At 67.3% G+C, this 24,181-nt stretch overlaps 5 protein-coding genes across 13 annotated transcripts in view; 3 read left to right on the top strand and 2 right to left on the bottom strand.

Annotated features, from left to right (window-relative positions):
• On the bottom strand, window positions 1-18,104 carry GPKOW (G-patch domain and KOW motifs). The gene is given in 13 exon segments (XM_087771366.1): window positions 1-159; window positions 270-355; window positions 437-506; window positions 1,767-1,840; window positions 1,843-1,877; window positions 2,616-2,724; window positions 3,172-3,283; window positions 3,393-3,579; window positions 3,742-3,845; window positions 4,944-5,044; window positions 5,145-5,368; window positions 5,815-6,021; window positions 17,967-18,104. Coding segments are annotated over 13 exon segments (1,497 nt in total). The 5' UTR covers window positions 18,020-18,104; the 3' UTR covers window positions 1-24.
• Window positions 6,033-10,380, top strand: LOC148054038 (uncharacterized). The gene is made up of 7 exons (XM_087771363.1): window positions 6,033-6,214; window positions 7,089-7,150; window positions 7,575-7,661; window positions 8,274-8,348; window positions 8,643-8,716; window positions 9,690-9,841; window positions 10,259-10,380. The coding sequence occupies exons 2-7, from the start codon at window positions 7,129-7,131 to the stop codon at window positions 10,260-10,262; spliced, it is 414 nt and encodes a 137-aa protein (XP_087627489.1). The 5' UTR covers window positions 6,033-6,214; window positions 7,089-7,128; the 3' UTR covers window positions 10,263-10,380.
• Window positions 12,982-17,752, top strand: PLP2 (proteolipid protein 2). The gene is made up of 6 exons (XM_087771361.1): window positions 12,982-13,135; window positions 15,971-16,126; window positions 16,734-16,829; window positions 16,927-17,014; window positions 17,461-17,480; window positions 17,586-17,752. Exons 1-5 carry the CDS (start codon window positions 13,049-13,051, stop codon window positions 17,478-17,480), a joined length of 447 nt encoding a protein of 148 aa, XP_087627487.1. The 5' UTR covers window positions 12,982-13,048; the 3' UTR covers window positions 17,586-17,752.
• Window positions 17,933-22,430, top strand: FTSJ1 (FtsJ RNA 2'-O-methyltransferase 1). Of its 9 annotated transcripts, none has more exons than XM_087771273.1 (12): window positions 17,933-18,032; window positions 18,245-18,402; window positions 18,570-18,711; window positions 18,774-18,843; window positions 19,180-19,276; window positions 19,848-19,926; window positions 20,036-20,088; window positions 20,237-20,290; window positions 20,394-20,495; window positions 20,601-20,685; window positions 21,072-21,175; window positions 21,748-22,429. In XM_087771273.1, the coding sequence occupies exons 3-12, from the start codon at window positions 18,591-18,593 to the stop codon at window positions 22,168-22,170; spliced, it is 1,188 nt and encodes a 395-aa protein (XP_087627399.1). In that variant the 5' UTR covers window positions 17,933-18,032; window positions 18,245-18,402; window positions 18,570-18,590; the 3' UTR covers window positions 22,171-22,429. The 9 variants fall into 9 exon arrangements, with proteins under 9 accessions (XP_087627399.1, XP_087627402.1, XP_087627405.1 ...); XM_087771275.1 differs by having other exon boundaries at window positions 17,963-18,103; window positions 18,573-18,711; window positions 21,748-22,430; XM_087771272.1 differs by having other exon boundaries at window positions 17,963-18,103.
• Window positions 22,429-24,181, bottom strand: part of PRICKLE3 (prickle planar cell polarity protein 3) — a 12,360-nt gene continuing 10,607 nt past the window's right edge. Inside the window, exons 10-14 of the mRNA XM_087771864.1 lie at window positions 24,007-24,118; window positions 23,219-23,328; window positions 23,002-23,106; window positions 22,832-22,892; window positions 22,429-22,749 (exon numbers count right to left, since the gene is read on the bottom strand). Of these exons, the coding sequence (XP_087627990.1) occupies window positions 22,429-22,749; window positions 22,832-22,892; window positions 23,002-23,106; window positions 23,219-23,328; window positions 24,007-24,118 (709 nt within the window). The remainder of the gene's footprint in view (window positions 22,750-22,831; window positions 22,893-23,001; window positions 23,107-23,218; window positions 23,329-24,006; window positions 24,119-24,181) is intronic.

Here is a 24,181-nt window from a genome sequence, read left to right on the forward strand (position 1 = left end):
GGGTCGGGGGGGATTTTGGGGGTCTCAGTCGTCCTCGTGCCCCCCCAGGTAATGGCAGACGGCGTCGTAGTCCAGCGGCACCACCCGCCCGGCCTCGTCCCGCTCCAGCTGCACCAGCGCCCGGCTCCGCGCCGGCTCCCGCTCCAGGATCCGGCCCACCTTTGATGGGGCGGGGAGGGGAGGGCTCGTTTTTGGGGGGGGTCCAAGCAGGGGACCCCCTCCCCCCCATGCACGCACAGATGCCGCGATGGCGGAGGGGACGCGCTCACCCTGCCGGCGTGCTCGCCCAGCACCACCATGACGCGGTCGGCGGCGCCGCGGGGGATGACGGTCTCCAACATGGCTTCCCGCAGGCCTGGGGGGAGGGGGGGGTCAGGGGGGGAGGGGAACCCCCCCTGCCCCCCCAATTTGGCCCCCGGGGGGGGATGGGACTCACCCTCCACCAGCTGCCCCTCGTCCGTCCGGCAAATGCAGGTGTCCGGGGTGACCATGTCCTCCACCACCATCTGGGGGGGGGAGGGGGGGTTATGGGGCGCGGGGACCCCCCATGGGGCAACTGGGACCGGTTATGGGGTGCAGGGACCCCCCCATGGGGCAACTGGGACCGGTTATGGGGCGCGGGGACCCCCCATGGGGCAACTGGGACCGGTTATGGGGTGCAGGGAGCCCCCGTGGGGTAACTGGGACCGGTTATGGGGCACGGGGACCCCCCCATGGGGCAACTGGGACCGGTTATGGGGCGCGGAGACCCCCCATGGGGCAACTGGGACCGGTTATGGGGTGCAGGGACCCCCCCATGGGGCAACTGGGACCGGTTATGGGGCGCGGGGACCCCCCATGGGGCAACTGGGACCGGTTATGGGGTGCAGGGAGCCCCCGTGGGGTAACTGGGACTGGTTATGGGGCATGGGGACCCCCCCATGGGGCAAATGGGACCGGTTATGGGGCACGGGGACCCCCCCATGGGGCAACTGGGACCGGTTATGGGGTGCGGGGACCCCCCACGGGGCAACTGGGACCGGTTATGGGGTGCAGGGAGCCCCCGTGGGGTAACTGGGACCGGTTATGGGGCACGGGGACCCCCCCATGGGGCAACTGGGACCGGTTATGGGGCGCGGAGACCCCCCATGGGGCAACTGGGACCGGTTATGGGGCGCAGAGACCCCCCCATGGGGCAACTGGGACCGGTTATGGGGTGCGGGGACCCCCCACGGGGCAACTGGGACCGGTTATGGGGTGCAGGGAGCCCCCGTGGGGTAACTGGGACCGGTTATGGGGCATGGGGACCCCCCATGGGGCAAATGGGACTGGTTATGGGGTGCAGGGACCCACCCATGGGGCAACTGGGACCGGTTATGGGGCGCGGGGACCCCCCATGGGGCAACTGGGACCGGTTATGGGGCACAGGGACCCCCCCATGGGGCAACTGGGACCGGTTATGGGGTGCGGGGACCCCCCATGGGGCAACTGGGACCGGTTATGGGGCGCAGAGACCCCCCCATGGGGCAACTGGGACTGGTTATGGGGCATGGGGACCCCCCCATGGGGCAACTGGGACCGGTTATGGGGCGCAGAGACCCCCCCATGGGGCACCCAGGACCCGTTATGGGGCGCGGGGACCCCCCCACCCTGCCCCACGGCAGACGCAGGCCGGGCTGGGGGGGGGGGGGCCAGGAAGCCCCCACGGGGCAGCTCTGGGGGGGCTCTGGGGCGCCCCGACAGCGGGGGGGGGGGGCTCTGGGGCGCGCTGTGGGGCACCCCCCCACCTTGCAGTTGTAGTAGCGGCCGCCCCGGAAGCCCCTGGCGGCGCAGCGCACCCGCAGGTCCCGCCGCAGCCAGGGGGGGCCCGGGGGGGCCCCCGAATCTGCTTCGCCGTCCTGGGGGGAGGGGGGACATCGTGGGGGGAGGGGGGGGGAGGGGGACCCAGGCACCCGGGCTGCTCCTGGGGCCCCCCAAGCGCTATAGGGGCTACGGAGCCCCCCAAAGTCCTATAAGGGTTACAGCCCCCCCAAACTTTATAGAGGCTATAGACCCCCTCCCAAAACTCTATAGGGGCTACAGACCCCCCCCCCCCACCCCAAGGCTCTATAGGGGTTACAGACCCCCCAATGCCCTATAGGGGCTACAGAGCCCCCCCCCCGAAAGCTCTATAAAGGTTACAGACCCCCCCAATGCCCTATAGGGGCTACGGAGCCCCCCAAGGCTCTATAGGGGCTACGGACCCCCCAAAACTCCATAAACCTTACAGACCCCCCCCCAAAGATCTATAGGGGTTATGAGCCCCCCCCCCAGAAGGTCTATAAGGGTTACAGACACCCCCAAACCTCTATGGAGGTTACAGAGCCCCTCAAAAGCTCTATAGGGTTACAGCCCCCCCCCCAGGCGCTATAGGGACTACAGACCCCCCCAAAAGCTCTATAGGGACTATAGAGCCCCCACAAAAGATCTATAGGGGCTACAGACCCCCCAAAGCACTATAGGTATTATACCCCCCCAAAGCTCTATAGGCGTTACAGACCCCCCCCCCAGGTGCTATAGGGGCTACAGACCCCCCCAAAAGCTCTATAGGGGTCACAGACCCCCCCCAAAGCGCTATAGGCCCCCCCCAGTCTCACCTCTCCGTTTCGGGGGGCTGCTTGCGCTTGGCCTCGCCCCGCTGGGGGGGGACCCCGGCGTCCAGGCCCTCCTCAGCCCCCTTCCCCTTGGAGTTCCTGCTGGGCTGGCCTGTGGGGGGGAACTGGGAGGTACTGGGAGGAACTGGGATGCTCGGCAGGGCGTGGAAGGGTAGGATGAGAGATTTGGGGGGGTTACTGGGTGGCACTGGGGGGTACTGGGAGGCCGTGGGGGGTAACTGGGGGTTACTGGCACATCCTCAGGTGTTACTGGGAGGCACTGGGATGCTCACTGCTGCCTGGGAATGCAGAATCGGCTCACTGGGGGCTACTAGGAGGCCCTGGGGGGTAACTGGGACTTACTGGGGGTAACTGGGAGTTACTGGCACATCCTCGGGTGTTACTGGGAGGCACTGGGATGCTCACTGCTGGCTGGGGACGTAGAATTGGCACACTGGGGGCTACTAGGAGGCCCTCGGGGGTTACTGGGTGGTGCTGGGGGGTACTGGGAGGCCCTGGGGGGTTACTGGGGGTTACTGGGGGGTACTGGGCCACTCACCGCTGCCCGGGGGGGTGCCCGGCCGCAGGTTGTACTGGCTGACGGTCACCATCTGCCCGCCCAGCGTCAGGCGCACCATGGCCCGGGCGGTCTCGGGGTCCAGCCCCTCCACCTTGGGGGACGGACACACACACGGGGGGGGGGGGGTAGTACTCCCAGTGCCATACTGGGTATACTGGGAGGGGCTAACCCCCTCCCCACGAGGCGCCGGCTTGTCTTACCTTCCCGTACATGTCACGATGGGGTCCGGCCTCGATGCGGACGCTGCTCCCCACCGCCAGCCCCCCCCCGCCCGGTTCCTCGCCCCCCCGGGGGGGTTCCCCGGGGCGGGGGGCGCCGGGGGGGGCGGGGGCGGCCCCCAGCCCCAACCCCCGGGGGCGCAGCCGATGCTCCAGCGGCTTCACCACCCTGGGGGGGGGGGGACACAAAGCGACGCCGTAGCACCCCAAAACCCCACCTTGGGCTCTGGTTTGCCCCCCCCGGGGTGGGATAAACCCCCCCTGGGGGGGCGAGAAGGGTTTCAGGGGGTACCTGGAGCCCCCCCCCCGATTTTGGGGGGCTCCCCCTCACCGTTTGAAGGTGCGGCCGATGCCCTCGCCCTGGCTCCAGCCCATGCCCCGCAGCATGGCCAGCCCAAAGGCTTCCACCGGCACCGCCTCGTAGTCCTGGGGGCCCTGGGGGGGCACGGGGCGGGGGGGGGGCTTTTAGGGGGTGCTGGGGGGAGTTGTGGGGCTGGGAGGGGAATTAGGGGGTGCTGGGGGGGGTGAGGGGGGAGTTGTGGGGCTGGGAGGGGAATTAGGGGGTGCTGGGGGGGTGAGGGGGGAGTTGTGGGGCTGGGGGGGAATTAGGGGGGCTGGGGGGTGAGGGGGAGTTGTGGGGCTGGGGGGGAATTAGGGGGTGCTGGGGGGGTGAGGGGGGAGTTGTGGGGCTGGGAGGGGAATTAGGGGGTGCTGGGGGGGTGAGGGGGGAGTTGTGGGGCTGGGAGGGGAATTAGGGGGTGCTGGGGGGGGTGAGGGGGGAGTTGTGGGGCTGGGAGGGGAATTAGGGGGGCTGGGGGGTGAGGGGGAGTTGTGGGGCTGGGGGGGAATTAGGGGGTGCTGGGGAGGTGCTGGGGGCAGTTGTGGGGCTGGGGGGGAATTAGGGGGTGCTGGAGGGTGAGGGGAGCACTTAGAGGTAGTTATGGGGCTGGGGGGGACACTTAGGGGGTGCTGGGGAGGTGCTGGGGGCAGTTGTTGGGCTGGGAGGGGAATTAGGGGGTGCTGGGGGGTGAGGGGGGAGTTGTGGGGCTGGGGGGGAATTAGGGGGGAGTTATGGGGCTGAAGGGGGAATTAGGGGGTGCTGGGGGGTGAGGGGGAGCTACGGGGCTGGGGGGGACCCTGGGGAGTGTTTGGGGTGTGTGGGGAGGGGGTCTGGGTCCAAGAGGGCGTTTAGGGGTCCCAGGGGGTTCGGGGGGCTGGTGACCACGGGAGGGGTGTTTGGGGTCCCAGGGGGGTGTTTGGGGTCCTGGGAACGGTTGTGGGGGTCCTGAGGGAGGAGTTTGGGGGTCCCAGGGGGGTCTGGGGATCCCAGGGAGGTGTTTGGGGGGCCCGGGGGGCTCCTGTGGGTCCCATGGGGGGTGTTTGGGGTCCCGGGGGCGCTGGGGAGGTGTTTGGGGGGCCCGGGGGGGTCCTGAGGGTCCCATGGGGGTTGTTTGGGGTCCCGGGGGCGCTGAGGTGGTGTGTGGGGGGACCGGGGGGGTGATTTGGGGTGCAGTCAGCCTGGGGGTGACTCACGGGCTGCGGCCGGGGGGCGACGTCCCGCTCCTGCAGCCGCAGGGGGATGGAGATGGGGGGGCCGGGGTCCCCCTCTCCCTGCTCCTGGCTCTGCCGCGCCTCTGCGGGGACGAAGGGGGCGTGAGGGGGGTGCCCCCAAACCCCGGGGGCCCCCCAAACCCCGGGGGTCCCCCCCAAAACCCCGGGGTCCCCCCCACTCACCCTGCAGCAGCTCCTGCACCGCCTGCGCTTCCACCGAGACCGGGCCGTCAGGGGGGTCCCCGGAGGGGGCGGAGCCTGTGGAAGGGGCGGAGCCTGTGGAAGGGGCGTGGTCGGGGGAGGGGGCGTGGCTTGCGTCTCGGCGGGGGGGCTCGGGGTTCCTCCAGCGGTGGGAGGGCATCAATGGGATGACCAGCTCCTTCACAGGGGGCGGGGCCGGGCGGGCGCTGAGGGGGCGGAGCCAGCGCGTTAGCCACGCCCCCAAGCCATCAAGCCACGCCTGCAAACCCACCTGGCCACGCCCCAAAGGCAACAGTGCAAGTTCCCCATCTCAAGCCACGCCCCCACCAAAGCCACGCCCCCAAGCAACTCGGTGACTGACAGACCCTGCTGAAACCACGCCCCCAGGCGACCCCTTCACTGAGACCCCGCCCCAACCCACGCCCCCGTCGAAACCACGCCCCTAAGCAGCTCTTTCACCGGCAGACCCTGCCTCAAGCCACGCCCCCAAGAAACCCTTTCACTGAGCCCCCACCTCAAGCCACACCCCCCGCGACCCTGAAGCCCGGCCCCTCACCGAAGCCACGCCCCCAAGCGCCTCTTTAACTGACAGATCCCACATCAAGCCACGCCCCCGACGAAGCCACGCCCCCACGCCCTCGCGCATGCCCACCTGAGCAGCTCCCGGTCCTCCACCGCCGTGAGGAAATCGGTGTCGCCGCCGCCCCCGCCGGGCTCCGCGCACGGCCCGGCCGGCAGCACCCGCCGCCGCTCCGCTTTGCGGCTGAACCCGAACGATACCGGTCCCGGCGGTCCGGCCGTCGCCGCGTTGCCGGCCTCGGTACCGCTGCTCGCCGCCATCTTTCCCCGCCGCGGGGCACTGTGGGAAATGGAGGGCCTCGGTTCCGGACTACAAATCCCATCAGCCTTTGCGCCTCCTTCCGGCTCGTCCCGCCCCCCCATCCGGGCGGCGTGGCCGCTGATTGGTGGCGGCGCCCGCCCGTCAGCCCCGGCCCGCCGCCCGCCTCGCGCACGCCGGCCTCGCGCCCGTTGCCGTGGCGACCCCGCGGCTGGTACCCGAGGGGCGGAAAGGGGGCGGGACCTCCCCGGGGGAACTGGGAGCACTGGGAGGGGCACTGGGATGCTGTGGGGGGATCCTGGGAGCACGGGGGGTCACTGGGAGTACTGGGAGGGCACTGGGATGCTGTGGGGGTAACTGGGAGCACTGGGAGGGACACTGGGATGCTGTGGGGGGATCCTGGGAGCACGGGGGGGCACTGGGAGTACTGGGAGGGCACTGGGATGCTGTGGGGGGATACTGGGAGCACTGGGGGGGCACTGGGAGTACTGGGAGGGCACTGGGAGCACTGCGAGGAGCACTGGGATGCTGTGGGGCTAACTGGGAGTACCGGGAGGGACACTGGGATGCTGTGGGGGGATACTGGGAGCACTGGGGAGGCACTGGGAGTACTGGGAGGGCACTGGGGGCACTGCGTGGAGCACTGGGAGGCTGTGGGGCTAACTGGGAGTACCGGGAGGGGCACTGGGATGCTGTGGGGGGATACTGGCAGCACTGGAGGGGCACTGGGAGCACTGCAAGGAGCACTGGGATGCTGTGGGGCTAACTGGGAGTACCAGGAGGGGCCCTGGGATGCTGTGGGGGGATACTGGGAGCACTGGGGGGGCACTGGGATGCTGTGGGGGGATACTGGGAGCACTGGGAGGGCACTGGGAGTACTGGGAGGGGCACTGGGATGCTGTGGAGGGATACTGGGAGCACTGGGGGGGCACTGGGAGCACTGATGGTGATACTGGTGGCACTGGGAATACTGGGGGAGCACTGGGACGGCGCTTGGAGCACTGGGGGGGATACTGGGGGCACTGAGGGGGGATACTGGGAGCACTGGGAGCGCATACTGGGAGCACTGGTGGGGTCCCTCCCCCCAGGCGTAGCCCCCCCGCACCCGGGGGGGGCCCCGCCCCCCCGATGCCACCCCCGCCCCCCAGCGGTGAGTGAGGGGGGAGGGCACCATTTTGGGGGGGCCCCGCCCCTTTTGGGGGGGTCCCCATCTCCCGGGGGGGGCACCACCTTTGGGGGGTCCCCGTTGTGGGGGGGGTCCCCATGTCTGCCCCGCCCACCTTTTTGGGGGGGTCCGCATCTTTTTCGGGGGTCCATTACCTTTGGGGGGGTCCATTACAGTTGGGGGGGCCACTACATTGGGGGGGTCCCATCACCTTTGGGGGTCCCCATTTTTCGGGGGTCCCCATCTTTTTTGGGGGGGTCCCCATTTTTCGGGGGGGCCCCCCATCCTTCAGGGGGGTCCCCATCTTCTTGGAGGGGTCCCTTAGCTGGGGAGGGGGGGGGATATGAGGGGGTGCCCCCTAAAATGGCGGTGCGCCCCCCTAAAATGGCGGCGCCCCCCCCCCCCCCAGTGAGGGAGGGGGCCCGGGAGGGGAGGGGGCCCCCCCAAATCCGACCTCGGCACGGGGGGGACCTGGTCCTGCTGCTCCGGAGTTTGGGTGGGTAGGGGTACTGGGAGGGACTGGGAAGCACTGGGAGGGGGGGTTGGGGGGGGCTGGGGGCACTGGGAGGGGGACTGGGAGGGACTGGGAAGCACTGGGAGGGGGGCTGGGGGGGCTGGGGGCACTGGGAGGGGGACTGGGGGGGCTGGGAAGGGGATTGGGGGCACTGGGAGTGACTGGGGGGCACTGGGAGGGGGACTGGGAGGGACTGGGAAGGGGATTGGGGGCACTGGGAGGGACTGGGAGGCACTGGGAGGGGGACTGGGAGGGACTGGGAAGGGGATTGGGGGCACTGGGAAGGGGACTAGGAGCACTGGAAGGGACTGGGAGGGGGATTGGAGGTAACTGGGAGGGACTGGGGCGGCTGTGGGCACTGGGAGGGGGATTGAAGGGACTGGGAGAGGGACTGGGATGGACTGGGATGGGGACTGGGGAGACTGGGAGCCACTTGTAGGGGGGCTGTGGGCACTGGGAGGGGGATTGGCGAGACTGGGAGGGACTAGGAAGGGAACTGGGGGGCACTGGGAGGGACTGGGGAGCAGTGGGAGGGGCACTGGGAGGGTGACTGGGAGCACTGGGAGCACTGGTGCAGCTCCCCCCCCCCCCCAGGCCCTGGGCCCCCCCCCGAGCCCGTGGCCATCACCAGCTTCGTGGGCCCTGAACCCCTTGACCTCCTGCCTGCTGGTGAGGGGCACTGGGAGCACTGGGAGGGGCACTGGGGGGGCACTGCGAGGGGACTGGAGGCACTGGGGGAGGGACTGGGGACACTGGGAGCACTGAGAGGGGAACTGGAAACACTGGGAAGGGGTTTGGGGGCACTGGGAGGGGGATGGGGGACACTGGTAAGGGGACTGGGAGCACTGGGAGGGGGAACTAGGGACAGTGTGAAGCGACTGGGGGGGACTGGGTGGATACTGGGGTATACTGGGGTATACTGGGAGGCACTGGGGACACCCCTCCCCTGTCATCGTCCCCCAGCCCCCCCAGTTGACATCGACATGGAAGTGGGGAGCACTGGGACGGGGCCGGAGTACAGCCTGGCCTGGCCACAGGTAGGGACTGGGAGCACTGGGAGCAACTGGGGGGGGACTGGGGATGCTGGGAGAGGGGTTGGGGGTAGCTGGGAGGGGGACTGGGGGCAACTGGGAGGGGGATTGGAGCTAACTGGCAGCACTGGGGAGACTGGGAGGGTACTGGGGGCAACTGGGAGAGGAACTGGGAGAACTGGAGGGGCACTGGGGGCAACTGGGAGAAGAACTGGGAGAACGGGAGGGGCACTGGGGACAACTGGGAGGGGGGCTGGGAGCACTAGGGGGGACTGGGGGCAACTGGGGGCGGACTGGAGGCAACTGGGAGGGGGGCTGGGAGCACTGGGAGAGACTGGGAGGGAGGCTGGGAGAGAATGGGGAGGAATGGGGCAACTGGGAGGGGAACTGGGGGGAGCTGAGAGGGGGACTGGAAGTAACTGGGAGCACTAGGGGGTACTGGGGGCAACTGGGAGGGGGACTGGGAGTAACTGGGAGCACTGGGGGAGACTGGGAGGGGACCTGGGAACAATTTGGGGGGGGATGAAGGGAACTGGGGGCAACTGGGAGTGGGACTGGGTGTACTGAAAGAGACTGGGGGGACTGGGGGCAGCTGGGAGGGCACTGGGAGAACTAGGAGGGTAACTGGGAGCACTGGGGGAGATTGGGAGGGGGACTGGGAACACTGCTGCGGGGTCAAGGGTAACTGGGGGCAACTGGGAGGGGAACTGGTGGTAACTGGGAGCACTGGGAGAGGCTGGGGAGGGGGCCTGGGGCAACTGGGAGGGGTAGTGGGAGAACTGGGAGGGGCACAGGGAGCACTGGGAGAGACTGGGGGGGGCTGGGGCGACTGGCAGGGGTACTGGGAGAACTGGGAGGGACACAGGGAGCACTGGGAGAGACTGGGGGGGGGCCTGGGGTGACTGGGAGGGGTACTGGGAGAACTGGAGGGGGTCCTGGGAGCACTGGGAGGGTAACTGGGAGCCCTGGGGTGCCGCAGGCGTGGGGGGGCCCCCCCCCGTTCGCGGTGGAGCTGCCCCGGGGGCCGCGGGGCTTCGGGTTCAGCTTGTGGGGGGGCCGCGACCTCAACATGGGGGTCTACGTGCGGGGGCTGCGCGAGGGGGGCCGGCCCAGCGCTGCGGCCGCATCCAGGTATGGGGGGGTCTGGGGGTCCTGGGGGGGGAATGGGGTCTCTAGGGGGGGGGGTCGGGGGGGGGGGAATGGGGTCCTATGGGGGGGTCTGGGGGGGGCAAAGGGGTCCTGGGGGGAAACGGGGTCTCTAGGGGGGCAAGGGGGTCCTGGGGGGTCTAGGGGGAAATGGGGTCTCTTTGGGGGGCTATGGGGGGTCGGGGGGGAAGGGGGTCGGGGGGGGTCTGGGGGTCCAGGGGGGAAATGGGGGGGTCTGGGGGGAAAGGGGGTCCTGAGGGGAAAATGGGGGGGTATGGGGGTCCTAGGGGGTAGATGAGGTCTCTAGGGCGGGTCTGAGGAGGAAAAGGGGTCCCAGGGGGGCAAAGGGGGGGTCTGGTGTTTTTGGGGGGGGGGGTGTCCCTGACGGGGGGGGCGGTGCAGGTGAGCGACCAGCTGCTGGCCATCAACGGGGCCCCCACGGCCGGCATGACCCACGCCCAGGCCCTGGCCCGCATCCGGGGGGGCGGCAGCCGCCTGCGCCTGCTGCTGCGCCGGGGCCACGGTGAGACCCCCCCCCAATTCAGTGGGACCCCCCCCCAATTCAGTGGGACCCCCCCCCGATTCAGTGGGGCAACCCAGGGACCCCCCCAATATAGTGGGACCCCCCCAAAGGTAGTCGTACAAACCAGTCCCCCCCCCCCCAGTCGCAGTGGTACAGCCCAGGCCCCCCCCCAAGCACAATAGTACAGCCTGGTGCCCCCCCAAACACCGTGGTACAGCCCAGGGCCCCCCAACATGGTTGTAGGTCCCAGTGCTCCCCTCCAAGCACAGTGGTACAGCCCAGTGCCCCCCCCAATGCAATAGTACAGCCTAGAACCCCCCAAAATGCAATGGTACAGCCCAAAGCCCCCCCCCCAAATGCAATGGTACAGCCCAGTGCCCCCCGAAACCCCCTTGGTACATCCTAAAGCCCCCCAAATCCACCCATTTCCCCCAGTCCACCTCCCAGCAGCCCAGTGCCCCCCCCAAGCAGCCTATAACCCCCCCAAAATGCAATGGTACAGCCCAATGCCCCCCCAAACACAGTGGAACACTCCCTGTGCCCCCCTAAGCACAATAGTACAGCCTGGGTCCCCCCCAAAACATAATAGCCTAGAGCCCCCCAAATGCAATGGTACAGCCTAGAACCCCCCAATATGCAATGGTACAGCCTAGAGCCCCCCAAACACAGTAGTACAGCCTAGATCCCCCCCAAAATGCAATGGTACAGCCCAAAGCCCCCCAAATGCAATGGTGCAGCCTAGAACCCCCCCAAAATGCAATGGTACAGGCTGGGCCCCCCCCAATATGCAATGGTACAGCCCAAACCCCCCCAAATGCAATAGCCCAGCCTAGAAAACCCCCCAAAATGCAGTGGTACAGCCCACAGCCCCCCCAAATCCCCCTGGGCCCGGCTCGGGGGGGGGGGGCTGCCTATTTGGGGGTTCCCCCCCCCATGACGTCCTCCCCCCCCCAGGGACCCCCCAAATCCGGCGGCGAGGGGCGTCCTGAGCCTCTACGTCAGCAGCTCCCCGCGGGGGGAGCCCTGCTTCTGCCTCGTGGGACGCCGGGACCCCCCCTGGTGGGTGCTGGGGGGGGGGGGCAATTTGGGGGGGGCAATTTGGGGGGGCTGCACCCCTAATTGCCCCTCCCTTCCCCTCCCCCCCAGACTGGAAGGCGATGGAGGAATGAGCCCCCCCCCAACGCGCATAGGGGGGGTTGGGGGGCTGCTGTGCCCCCCCCCGAAAAAGACCCCTGCACCCCCTTTTTTTGTGCCTGGGGGTGCCAGGGCGGGGGATTTGGGGGGGGGGGGTCGCTGGGTGACCCCCCCCCATTTTGGGGGGGCTGCCCTTCAAGCTATGCAATACTCTGTGTAAGGGGGGAGGGGGGCAGCTCAGTTTTGGGGGGCTTGCGGAGGGGCTTACCCCCCCCCCCTATTTTTGGGGGTGCTCAATAAAGGTGCGGGCCCCCCCTCGGTGCCTCCCGGAGTCATTTCCCGCAGGGACCCAGGCCCCCCCCCGCCCCCCCCGGATCCGGTAGGGCGGGGCCCTGCCCACATCCTGCCGGGTGAGTCACCCCAAAACGGGGGGGGGGGGGCCCAACCGCTCGGGTGTGTGCCCCCCCCCCAAACCCCTCTGGGGGACCCCCAGACCCCCCCCCAGAGACCCCCTGACCCCCCCAAACCATCCTGGGGCTCCCCAGAGACCCCTAGAAACCCCCTGCCCCCCCCCCCGAGACCCCCTTGGACCCCCTAAACCACTCTGGGGGTCCCCAGAGACCCCCTGCCCCCCCCGAGACCCCCTGCCCCCCCCGAAACCATTCTGGGGCTCCCCAGAGACCCCCAGACCCCCCAAACCCCCTGTCCCCCCCAAACCCCTCTGGGGCTCCCCAGAGACCCCCAGACCCCCCTAGAGACAACCTGCCCCCCCCCCAAAAACTCCTGACCCCTCTGGGGGTCCCCAGAGACCTCAAGACCCCCCAGAGACCCCCCCAGACCCCTCTGGGGCTCCACAGAGACCCCCTGCCCCCCCCCCCGAGACCCCCAGGACCCCCCAAACCCCTCTGAGGCTCCCCAGAGACCCTTGGAGACCCCCCCAAGAACCCCAGACCCCCCAAATCATTGTGGGGCTCCCCAGAGACCCCCAGACCCCCCTAGAGACCCCCCAGACCCCTTAGGCCCCCCCCCCAGGCTCCTCTGGGGCTCCCCAGACCCCCCAACCCCGGATTCCCCCCCCCCGCACACACCCAGCCCTAAGCCCCGCCCCCTCCAAGCCCCGCCCCCGGGACACCACCACCGCGGCCCCCCTCCCCCGCTAGGGGTTTCCCCGGCGCCAAGCTCCGCCCCCCGCCAATCACAGCGGGGGTTTCCCCCGTTCTAAACCCCGCCCACGCTCAGCCCCGCCCCTCGCGACCCCCGCCCCAATCGCTAGGGGGCTTCCCCCGCACCACGCCAATCACAGGGGGCTTCCCCCTTCTAAACCCCGCCCCCCGGGACCCCCAGCACCACCACCCAGGGGCTTCCCCCGCCGCCACGCCACGCCCCTTCCCCCTCCACCGCCCAATCGCGTGGCCGCTCCCGCCGCTAAGCCCCGCCCCTCCCCCCCACCACCACCTGGCCCCGCCCCGCCGCGCCGTGCCTGCTCCCCCGGGGGCCCCCCCCCCTCCTTCTACCGGTACCGCCGCCGCCCCGCCATGGAGCCCAGCGGCTCCCAGAGCTTCCCCGGCACCTGCCTCGCCTTCTGCCGCACCCTCAAGGGGCTGGTGCTGCTCGGAGAGATCGTAAGGACCGGGGGGGAGCGGGAGAGCCCCCCCGGGGGGGGGGGGGAGACCCCGGGGAGGGGTGCTAGGACCCAGCGGAGGGGGGCACCGGGGCCCCATGGGGGCGGGGGGGGGTTTAGGGCCCTGTTTTGGGGGGCTGCGTCTCCATTTCTGGGGTCACCGGGATGCCTCGGTCCCCATTTTGGGGAGGGGGGCACCAGGGGGCCTGGATCCCCATTTTGGGGGGGCACTGGGACATCTGGGTCCCTATTTTTGGGGAGGGAGGGGGACCAAGATGCCTGGGTCCCTGTTTTTGGGGGGGGGGGGGGCACCAGGGTGCCTGGGTCCCCATGTTGGCGGGGCAGCATGCTGCCAGGGTCCCTAGTTTTTTGGGGGGGGGGGCACCAGGATGCCAGGGGCCCCATTTTTGGGGGGGACGAGGGAACCCAGGTGCCCCCACCCACCCAAAAATGGGGATCCAGGTATCCGGGCCCGCTTCCAGCCCCCCCCCGCCCAAACCCGCTTTGGGCGCGTGGAGGGGCAACGCCCTTAGGAAATGGGCGGCAGCGAAGGGGTTAATGGAGGCGGGGCCAGAGGAGGAATCCGCTTGCTGATTGGCGCAGAGCCCTGGTTTGAAAGGGGGGGGGGGGGGGAGGGGGGGCGTTGGGCGGTGCCCGGACGCCTGGGTACTCCTGTGCCAACCGTTATTGCTGCAGGCGGGCTGGTGCTCCCCCCCCCCCCGCCGCCGCCACGTGCTGCATGTCACAGCCCGTGCGCTGCCCCTTTAAGGGAACCGAGGGAGCCTGCTCCTTTAAGACCCCACCTCTGCCGTTGCCCCTTTAAGAGCCCCCCGCCCCCGTGGGCCCCACCCCTGCCGCCGTCGCCCCTTTAAGGGCGGGGGCGCCGTTGTGCCGTTGCCATGGCGCCCGTTGCCGCGGCGACGGCCCCGCCCCGGCGCACCCTACGCTGGCGCTTTGTGTGTGTCCCCGCCCACGCAGGGGAGTGGGCGGAGCCTGCGGGGCGGGGGGCGGAGCCTGCGGAGGCGCTGCAGGGGCCCTATAAGGGCTCCTATGGCAGCTCTATAGGGAGCCTATGGGGGCCTATAGGGGGCGTTACAGGGGCCCTATAGGGGACCCCACGGTGGCCTATAGGGGGCGGTATGGGGGGCCTATAGGGAGCGCTGTGGGAGCCCTATAGACCTCATAAGGGGTCTATAGGGAGCTCTATAGAAACCTCACAGGAGCCCTATAAGGCGCCTATAGCAGCCTATAGACAACGTTATGGCAGCGCTATAGGGAAGCCTATAGCGGGCTGTACCTGTAGGGGATGTTATGGGAGGTCTATAGGGAGCACTGTAGGAACCCCATAGGGAAGACTGTAGGGGATCTATAGGCAGCCCTGTAAGAACCCTATAGGGGATGTTATGGGAGATGTATAGGGAGTGCTGTAAGAACCCTATAGGGCATGTTACAGAGAGCTTATAGAGTTCCCTATAGGCACCCTACAGCAGATGCTACAGCGGGCCTATAGGGACCCTATGGGAAACTATAGGGCCCTACAGATGACCTATAGGGAATGCTATAAGGGCCCTAAAGGTGACATCACAGAACCTATACAGGGTATGAGAGGCCCTTTGGGTCATGTGGGCCCTATAGGATATACCATGTGAGCTGTGTAGGGACCACTGTATAGGCTCCATAGGATCACTATAGGGGGTCTATATAAGGCACTACAGAGCGTCTATAAGGAACAGTATAAAAGCTCTATAGGGACCACTATAGAGAGCCTATAGAAAACAATATAAAAAGCATATAGAAAACATTATAGAGTATCTATAGGAAACGCTACGGAGCCTCTATATAGTGTATTATAGAGAATGTATAGGTGGCAGTATAGACAGTCTGCATGGGTCACTATGGAAGCTCTATAGGGCCACTATAGAGGCCCTACAGAAAGCACTGTAAAGACCCTATAGAGCAGCAGTATAAAGGCTCTATAGGAAGCACTACAAAGGCCCTATAGCAGTCACTGTAGAGACTCCATAGGGAGCACCATAGAGTGGTCCCTATAGAGCTCCTAAAGGCTCTACAGAGAACACCGCAGGGATTCTATAGGGAGAACTACAGCGGCTCTATAGGTAGGGGCTCCGCAGGAGGCACTACAGAGGCTCTATAGGGGTCGGTATAGAAGCTCTATGCAGTGACCCTATGGGGGGGCAGTATAGGGGCTCTATAGGAGGCACTACGAAGGCTCTATAGGGGTCGGTATAGAAGCTCTATGCAGTGACCCTGGGGGGGGCAGTATAGAGGCTCTATAGGGGTCAGTATAGAAGCTCTATGCAGTGACCCTATGGGGGGGGGCAGTATAGGGGCTCTATAGGACGCACTACGGAGGCTCTATAGGGGTCGGTATAGAAGCTCTATGCAGTGACCCTATGGGGGGGCAGTATAGGGGCTCTATAGGACGCACTACGGAGGCTCTATAGGGGTCGGTATAGAAGCTCTATGCAGTGACCCTGGGGGGGGCAGTATAGAGGCTCTATAGGGGTCAGTATAGAAGCTCTATGCAGTGACCCTATGGGGGGGGCAGTATAGGGGCTCTATAGGACGCACTACGGAGGCTCTATAGGGGTCGGTATAGAAGCTCTATGCAGTGACCCTGGGGGGGGGCAGTATAGGGGCTCTATAGGAGGCACTACGGAGGCTCTATAGGGGCACCATACAGGCTCTATGGGGTGTAAGGACAGTATAGGGGACGCACGGGGGGGGGGGGGGGGGGGGGGCAGGGGAGCGGTGGGGGGGTTCCGTGCGCGGCGCCCCCCGGGCCGTACGGACGCTATAGGCGCGGGGTCCGTAGGGGCTGTGCGTGCTGGCGCTGGTGTGCTACGGGGCCTCGCGCACGCCGGGCTATACGGGGCTGGCCGCCTGCGAGCTGGTCTTCGCCGCCCTGGTGCTGCTGGCCTGGGGGTGCCGCCTGCCCCCCCGCCTGCCCCTCCTCCACTGGGGCTGGACCGTGAGTGGGGGGCTTTGGGGGGGCTTTGGGGGGCTGAGAGGGGGCTTGGGGGGTGAGAGGGGGGTTTGGGGGGGCTTTGGTGGGGGAGAGGGGGGTTTTGGGGGGCACTTGGGGGGGACAGGGGTTTGGGGGGGCTTTGGGGGGAGAAGGGGGCTGAGAGGGGGCTTGGAGGGGTGAGAGGGGGGTTTGGGGGGCTTTGGGGGGCACTTGGGGGGGTGAGAGGGGTTTTGGGGGGGGCCCGGGGGGGTGAGAGGGGGTTTGAGGGGGGAGAGGGGGTTTGGGGGGCTTTGGGGGGCACTTGGGGGGGGAGAGGGGTTTTGGGGGGCTTTGGGGGGTGAGGGGGGTTTTGGGGGGCTTTGGGGGGCACTTGGGGGGAGAGGGGTTTTGGGGGGGCTTTGGGGGGGTGAGAGGGGGTTTGGAGGGAACTTGGGGGGGTGAGAGGGGTTTTGGGGGGGCCGTGGGTGGGATGAGAGGGGGTTTGGGGGGGCTTGGGGGTGAGCGGGGGTTTGGGGGGGTCCCGGCCACCTGGGTCCCTTCTGGGGGGTCCCCAGGGGGTTTGGGCGTCCCCGGGAGGGGTGGGGGGTCCCACTGTGTCCCCCCACCCCAGGACTTCCTCCGCTGCGTCATCGGGTGCCTGCTCTTCCTCATCACCTCCCTCATCGTCATCATTGGGCACCGGGACGGCGCCGGCACCGCGGCCGGGGTGAGGGGGGGTGTTGGGGTGCGGGGGGGGGTGTTGGGGTGCAGGGGGGGGGGGTGTTGGGGTGCTGACCCCCCCCCTCTCCCGTCCCCCCCTAAAGGTGTTCGGGCTGCTGGCGGGGATCCTGCTGGGCTACGACGCCTACATCACGCTGCCCACGCGGCAGGGCCACACCGCCGCCCCTACTGGTGTGTACTGGGAGGGACTGGGATGGGGGGGTGTGCCCTATGGGGGGGACTGCCCTATGGGGGGGACTGCTCTACAGGGGGGAACTGGGAGGGACTGGTATGGGGGGTGCCCTATGGGGGGAACTGGGAGCACTGGGATGGAGAGACTGCCCTATGGGGGGGATTGGGAGGGACTGGGATGGGGTGGCTGCTCTACAGGGGGGAACTGGGAGCACTGGGATGGGGGGTGCCCTATGGGGGGAACTGGGAGCACTGGGATGGAGAGACTGCCCTATGGGGGGGATTGGGAGGGACTGGGATGGGGTGGCTACTCTACAAGGGGGAACTGGGAGCACTGGGATGGGGGGGGGGGCTGCCCTATGGGGGGACTGGGAGCACTGGGAGGGGGGCTGTCCTATAGGGGCAGTTGTGGTTCCTAACACCCCCCTTTGTCGTGTCCCCCCCAGAGTCCCCGGATGGCGCCTGACCCCCCAGTCCACACAGAGACACCCCAAAACTCCCCCCCGGGGGGGGGCCTTAAATTATTGGGGGGGGGGCCTGGGTCCCCCCGGGGGGGGGGAGATGGGGGCCCCCCCCCAACGCTTTTGCAAGTGCCTTGAACCGTCCGTGCCTCAGTTTCCCCCTGAGGAGACACCCCCCCATCTTTACGGGTACCCCCCCCATCTTTAGGGGTACCGCCCCCAAGGGAGGGCTTTTCTGAGGTGATATATTGGGAAATAAAGGAATTTTTTCACTTCATTACCGGCTCCGGCGGGTCTGTCGCGTCTATAGCATGGCGGGAAGGCGCTGAGGGGGAGAGGAGTCCCTATACGCCCTTATATACCCCGCCTATAGGCCGCTTATGGGGGCGGACTACAACTCCCAGCATGCCCCGCGGCGCGCACATGCGCAGTGGGAAAAGGCGGGAACGGCACCCCCCCCTCCCCTCACCGCTTCCCGCCGCTCTCCTCACCCGCCGCCGTTCCTCTCCGCTCCCGCCGACGCCTCCCATCCCGTTCGCTTCATCCCCGGTTTTTTGGTTTGTTTTTTTTTTTTGGTATTTTCTTCTTATTTTCTCCTCATTCCCGGGACGATCGTGAACGCCTTTCGGTAAGGCGACGGGGGGGGGGGGGGGGGCGGCTACCGGAGGGGCGGGGGGGGTGTTCGCGCATGCGCGGTGCGCACCCAAAGGCGGCTGCGGCTACGCGCATGCGCAGTGCCCCTAATCTCTCTTAATTCTAAATATGATAGATCCTACAAATATAACAGGACCCCAATTAACAACATTGAGGGAGCTTATGACACCCCCAAACAGCTTGTGGGTCCCCCCCAGAACCTGCGGGCGCAGCCTGGAGCCGCTGGGTCCTCCAGGCCCCTTTGTATTTCACCACACTGGACCTAAATAATAGGTTTGTTTACAGTAGGACCTACAAATAAACATTTCGGGGGGTGGTTATAACGGCATAACCAGCCTGTGGGTCCCCTCCATAACCCATAGGTGCGGGCTGGAGGCGGTGGGTCCTCCAGGAGCCTTTATTTTTGCTACGCCCTATGTAAACAGTGGGTTTGTTTACAGTAGGACCTACAGAAACCCGCCATGGGCCGCTCCTCCAAGGATAAGCGCGACATCTACTACCGGTTGGCCAAGGAGGAGGGCTGGCGCGCCCGCAGCGCCTTCAAGCTGCTCCAGCTCGACCAGCGCTTCAACCTCTTTCAAGGTACGGAGTTTACTGGGAGGACTGGGAGGGGACCCAGGCGTCCAGTAACGGGTGTCGTCCAGGGGTGCGTCGCGCCGTCGACCTCTGCGCGGCTCCCGGGAGCTGGAGTCAGGTGCTGAGCCGCAAGCTCAGGTGGGTGCTGGTTTTGGCGGGGGGCTGGAGGGTACTGGGAAGACTGGGAGTACCAGTTTGAGGGGGCTGGAGGGATTGGGAGGCCCAGTTTGGGGGCTGGGGGGGTTGGGGGTGCTGGTTTGAGGGGGCTGAGGAGCTCTGGGGGGACTGGGAGTCGCAGTTTGGGGGCTGGGGTGCTGGTTTGAGGGGGCTGGGGGGATTGGGAGGCCCAGTTTGGGGGATGGAGGGACTGGGGGTGCTGGTTTGAGGGGGCTGGGGGCTCTGGGGGGACTGGGAGTCCCAGTCTGGTGTCCGGGGGGCTGTGGGGCTCAGGGCCCCCCCCCCGACCGCCCCCCAGGGGTCCCCGGGGTCCCCGGCGCAGGTGGTGGCAGTGGATCTCCAGGCCATGGCCCCGCTCCCGGGGGTGCTGCAGATCCAGGGGGACATCACCAAGGTGGGGGCCCCCCCCAAATCCCCCCAGGGCCCCCCCAAACCCCCATGCCCCTGCCTGTACCCCCCATCCCCAAGGTGGGTCCTATCCCTATGGACCCCCCAAACCCCCTGGAGACCCCCCAGACCCCATTTCTCCCCCAAGGGACCCCCAAACCCCATCTTCTCCCCCTGGGGACCCCTCAGGGCCCCCCCAGACCCCAATTCTCCCCCCCAAGGGCCCCCTCGACCCCCATTTCCTCCCCCAAAGGACCCCCGTGACCCCCATTTCCCTCCCCAAAAGGCCCCCCTGACCCCCGTTTCCCCCCCAGACCCCATTTCCCCCCCCAGGGAACCCCCTGACCCCCATTTCCCCCCCAGGGACCCCCCAGACCCCATTTCCCCCCTAGGGACCCCCTGACCCCCATTTCCCCCCCCCCCCAGACCCCATTTCCCCCCCGGGAACCCCCTGACCGCCATTTCCACCCACCCGACCCCATTTCCCCCCCAGGGACCCCCTGACCCCCATTTCCCCCCCAGACCCCATTTCCCCCCCGGGAACCCCCTGACCCCCATTTACTCCCCCCGTACCCCAGGTTTCCACGGCCCAGGAGATCCAACGCCACTTCGAGGGGCACCCAGCCGACCTGGTGGTCTGCGACGGGGCCCCCGACGGTGAGTTTTGGGGGGGGGCTGGAGTTTTGGGGGGGGCTGGAGGGGGTCAGGGGGGAGAATTGGGGTCTGGGGGGGGCCCTGAACCCCAAATTCCCTCCTCTCCCTGCAGTAACGGGGCTGCACGACCTGGACGAGTACATCCAGGCTCAGCTGCTGCTGGCGGTAAGTGGGGCTAAACCCCCCCAAAATCCCCTCCAGGGGTCCCCCAATCCCCTGGGGACCCCCCAAACCCCTGGGGGGACCCCAAAACCCCACCAGGACCCCCCCAAATCCCCCATGGCGGGGGGTGTCTTACCTCCATCTCCCACAGGCTCTGAACATCACCACCCACGTCTTGAAGAAGGGGGGCACCTTTGTGGCTAAGGTAAATTCACGGTGGGGCCCCCCCAGAATTGAGGGGGGGTCTGGGGACCCCCCTAACCCCCCAAAAAGGGGTTCGCTGACCCCACCGGACCCCCCCCCCCCAGATTTTCCGGGGAAAGGAGGTGACGCTGCTCTACGCCCAACTGCGCCTCTTCTTCCCCGACGTCACCTGCGCCAAGCCCCGCAGCAGCCGCAACTCCAGCATCGTTGAGACACCCCCCCCCCTTGTTTTTGGGGGATCCCCCCCACTTTTGGGGACCCCCAGCTTTTTGGGGACGCCCCTAACACCTCCCCTTTGTGTCCCCCCCCCAGAGGCTTTCGTTGTCTGCCGCGGTTACAGCCCCCCCGAGGGATATGTCCCCACCATGGACAACCCCCTGCTCGACCCCGATGCTGGTAGGGGGGGGTCCCTGGGGGGATTTTGGGGGGTCCCTGGGGTGTTTGAGGGTCTCTGGGGGGGGTTGGGTGGTCCCTGGCGGGTTTTGGGGTCCCGGGGGGATTTTAGGGGGTTCCCTGGGGTGTTTGAGGGTCTCTGGGGGGTTTTGGGGGGTCCCTGGGGGGATTTTGGGGTCTCTGGCGTGCTTGGAGGGATTTTGGGGGGGTCCCTGGGGGGATTTTAGGGGGGTCCCTGGGGGGTTTGAGGGGATTTGGGGGGGGTCTGGGGGTCCCTGGGGGGTTTTGGGGGGTCCCAGGGGAGTTTTGGGTCCCTGGGGGATTTTGGGGGGCCTCGGGGGGTGGGGGGGGCCCCCCGTCCCCCCTAACGTCCCGTGTCCGCCCCCCAGGCCTGGCCCTGTCCCAGCTCTCGGGCCCCTCCCGGGTGATCGTCCCCTTCGTGGCTTGCGGGGACCTGAGCGCCTACGACCCCGACCGCACCTACCCCCTGCAGGTACTGGGCTAAACTGGGAGGTACTGGGATATACTGGGGGGGAGGGCACTGGGGAAGTCGTAGGAACCCTTAAAGCCTGCTGGCAAGGTCTGGAATGAACTGGGAAGCACTGGGAGGGTCTTTTATCTACCTCTTGTAGGTATGGGGTGGCACTGGGGTATACTGGGAGAGTACTGGGATATACTGGAAGGCACTGGGGTCCCTAGAGGATCCCCTGTCTACGTTTTGCAGGTTCAGGGGAGCACTGGGATATACAGGGAGGCACTGGGAGAGTCTTGGGAGACCCTTTATCTGCCTCTTGTAGCTATGGGGTGGTACTGGGAGAACCTCTAACTACTACCTGCGGTTACTGGGGGGAACTGGGGTATACTGGGAGGATACTGAGGGGGCTCCTATGAGCTTGTTGCAGCTGTTGGGGGCACTGGGATATACTGGGAAGCACTGGGAAACCCTTTACATGCACTTATAGGTACTGAGAGGGGGGGTGACGGGGACTTCCGCAGCCTCCAGCAGCTACTGGGATATACTGGGCTATACTGGGAGGAACTGGGAGTTCCCCTCTCCCCCCACAGCTGGACCCTGAGAAGCCCTACAGCTACGTGCCCCCCCCCGCGCCCCCCATCGCCCCCCCCTACGCCCGGGCCTGCTTCCTGCGCCGCCAAAACCGGCTGGCGGGCGTGCAAGGGCCCTCGTGCGAGGGGGCGGGCGTGCAAGGGCCCTCGTGCGAGGAGGAAGGGCCCTCGTGCGAGACGATGGGCGTGCGAGGATGCCCGCGGGAGGAGGACGAAGGAGCCTTGTGCGAGGAGGTGGGCGTGCAAGGCCCCTCGTGCGAGGAGGAGGAAGGCCCCTTGTGCAAGGAGATGAGCGTGCAAGGCCCCTCGTGCGAGGAGGAGGAAGGCCCCTTGTGCAAGGAGATGAGCGTGCAAGGCCCCTCGTGCGAGGAGGAGGAAGGCCCCTCGTGCGAAGACCTGCGCCGGCTCAGCCTCTTGGGCTGAGAAACCCGTGCAAGGCCCCTCCTCGTGCGAGGCGGTGGGCGTGCAAGGCCCCTCCCAGGTGTGCAAGCACCCTCGTGCGAGGCCCTGGGCGCACAAGGCCCCTCGTGTGAGGAGGAGGAAGGCCCCTCGTGCAAGGACGGCCCCTCGTGCGAGTCCCCCCCCCACGACCCGGCACACGCGCCGAGCCCCTTGTGCGAGCAACCCCTTGCACGCGCGTGTGCAACGCCCCCCCCCCAATAAACCCCTCCCCCTCCCCTTTTATTCCAGGCACTGTGGGGCTGCAGTGGGTTTATTCCCCCAAAGGGAGGGGTTTGGGGGGTCTGGGGGGGTCCTGCGGGGTTTGGGGGGTCCCGCGGGATTTGGGGGGTCCTGGGGGGTGGGGGGGGGTCCGGGGGGTTTTGGGGGGCCCCGGGGGGGGTGGGGGGGGGGCAGTCCTTGCCGCGAGAAGCCTCGGCGTTGGCTCGCAGCACGGCCCCCGGGCTGGGGTAGGGGCGTTGCTGGAAGAGGGGCCCGGCCGCCGTCGTGTCGGCCCCTGTCTTCGCCTCGTTCCGTTTGGGGAGCCCCGTCGACCACGTCCCCCTGGTGAAAATCGGGGGGTCACAAGGGGCCCCCCAATAATTTGGGGCCCCCCAATAATCCCTAACCCCCCCCAAGGACTTACCGGGGGGCGTCCGAGTAGGCGCTGGGGTCCATGGGGTCCAGCTCCTCGTCCTTGCGGCTGCCTTTGGGGGGGGGGGGGGAGGGGGATCAGCGCGGCCGAAATTTGGGGTACGGCCCCCCCCGGCATAGGAACAGCCCCCCCAAAATGAGGGGGGGCCCCCCCAACCCCACCTTTTTTGCTTTTGGGGTACGGCGCCAGCTCCTCGCGCCGGTGGAAGCGGCGTTCGCGGGGGGGCTCCTCCTTCTCGTAGCCCCTCTCGGGGGGTTCCTCGGCTTCTGCCGTGGCCGAAAACGGGGGGAGCCGGGAGTTGGGGGGCGGGGGGGGACCCCCAAATCCCCTCCCGCCCCCGGTTTTTGGGGACCCCCTGCCGCCCCCCCCCCATCTCACCTTGTCCCCCTTTGAGTCTCTTGGCAGCTTTGGTGACGACGGAGTTGGGGTCGTTCGGGGACAGCCAGGACACCAGGTCCGTCTCCACGTTCCAGTAGTAGGGCAGCCCACTGCGGGGTCGTATGGAGCCTATAGCGGGCCCTAAAGGACCTATAGGCCCTGGGAAGGGCCCCTATAGCTCCTGTTAAGGATCCCTACAGCCCCTATAGGCCCTGGGAAGGGTCCCTACAGCCCCTATAGCTCCCATTAAGGATCCCTACAGCCCCTATAGGCCCTGGGAAGGGTCCCTACAGCTCCTATAGCTCCTGGGAAGGGCCCCTACAGCCCCTAGGAAGGGTCCCTACAGCCCCTATAGCTCCCATTAAGGATCCCTACAGCCCCTATAGGCCCTGGGAAGGGTCCCTACAGCCCCTATAGGCCCTGGGAAGGGTTCCTACAGCCTCTCTAGCACCTGGGAAGGGTCCCTACAGCCCCTATAGCTCCCGTTAAGGATCCCTACAGCCCCTATAGCTCCTGGGAAGGGTCCCTACAGCCCCTATAGGCCCTGGGAAGGGTTCCTACAGCCTCTCTTGCACCTGGGAAGGGTCCCTATAGCTCCTGTTAAGGATCCCTATAGGCCCTGGGAAGGGTCCCTACAGCCCCTATAGCTCCCATTAAGGATCCCTACAGCCCCTATAGGCCCTGGGAAGGGTCCCTACAGCCCCTATAGCTCCTGGGAAGGGTCCCTACAGCCCCTATAGCGCCCGTTAAGGGCCCCTACAGCCCCTATAGGGGCGGGGGGGTCTCACCAGGTGGGGTCGATGACCTTGTACCAGGGGGGGGGCAGCCCCTCCAGCCGCGAGGCCTCGTAGTCCACGTGGGCGTCGTCGTAGTCCTCGGCGATGATCTCCTCCTCCGGCTCTGCCCCGAGGGGGCGTGGCCACAGCCGTTAGCCACGCCCACAACCCGCCGTAACCCTGCCGC

The sequence above is a fragment of the Nipponia nippon genome, unplaced genomic scaffold, assembly GCF_047370975.1.
Source record: "Nipponia nippon isolate SJK-2023a ecotype South Korea unplaced genomic scaffold, ASM4737097v1 scaffold_35, whole genome shotgun sequence".
Taxonomy (NCBI): Eukaryota; Metazoa; Chordata; class Aves; order Pelecaniformes; family Threskiornithidae; genus Nipponia; species Nipponia nippon.

Bases quoted from the DNA above. Each gene is read 5' to 3' on its own strand.
- LOC148054038 (XM_087771363.1), top strand. From the start codon at position 7,129: ATGCCACCCCCGCCCCCCAGCG. The intron at 7,662-8,273 runs GTGGGTAGGGGT...CCCCCCCCCCAG, and splicing joins CCTGCTGCTCCGGAGTTTGG to GCCCTGGGCCCCCCCCCGAG. The intron at 8,717-9,689 runs GTAGGGACTGGG...GGGGTGCCGCAG, and splicing joins ACAGCCTGGCCTGGCCACAG to GCGTGGGGGGGCCCCCCCCC.
- PLP2 (XM_087771361.1), top strand. From the start codon at position 13,049: ATGGAGCCCAGCGGCTCCCAGAGCTTCCCCGGCACCTGCCTCGCCTTC. The intron at 16,830-16,926 runs GTGAGGGGGGGT...CCCCCCCTAAAG, and splicing joins GCGCCGGCACCGCGGCCGGG to GTGTTCGGGCTGCTGGCGGG. The intron at 17,015-17,460 runs GTGTGTACTGGG...TGTCCCCCCCAG, and splicing joins CCACACCGCCGCCCCTACTG to AGTCCCCGGATGGCGCCTGA.
- FTSJ1 (XM_087771273.1), top strand. From the start codon at position 18,591: ATGGGCCGCTCCTCCAAGGATAAGCGCGACATCTACTACCGGTTGGCC. The intron at 18,844-19,179 runs GTGGGTGCTGGT...GACCGCCCCCCA, and splicing joins GTGCTGAGCCGCAAGCTCAG to GGGGTCCCCGGGGTCCCCGG. The intron at 19,927-20,035 runs GTGAGTTTTGGG...CTCTCCCTGCAG, and splicing joins CTGCGACGGGGCCCCCGACG to TAACGGGGCTGCACGACCTG.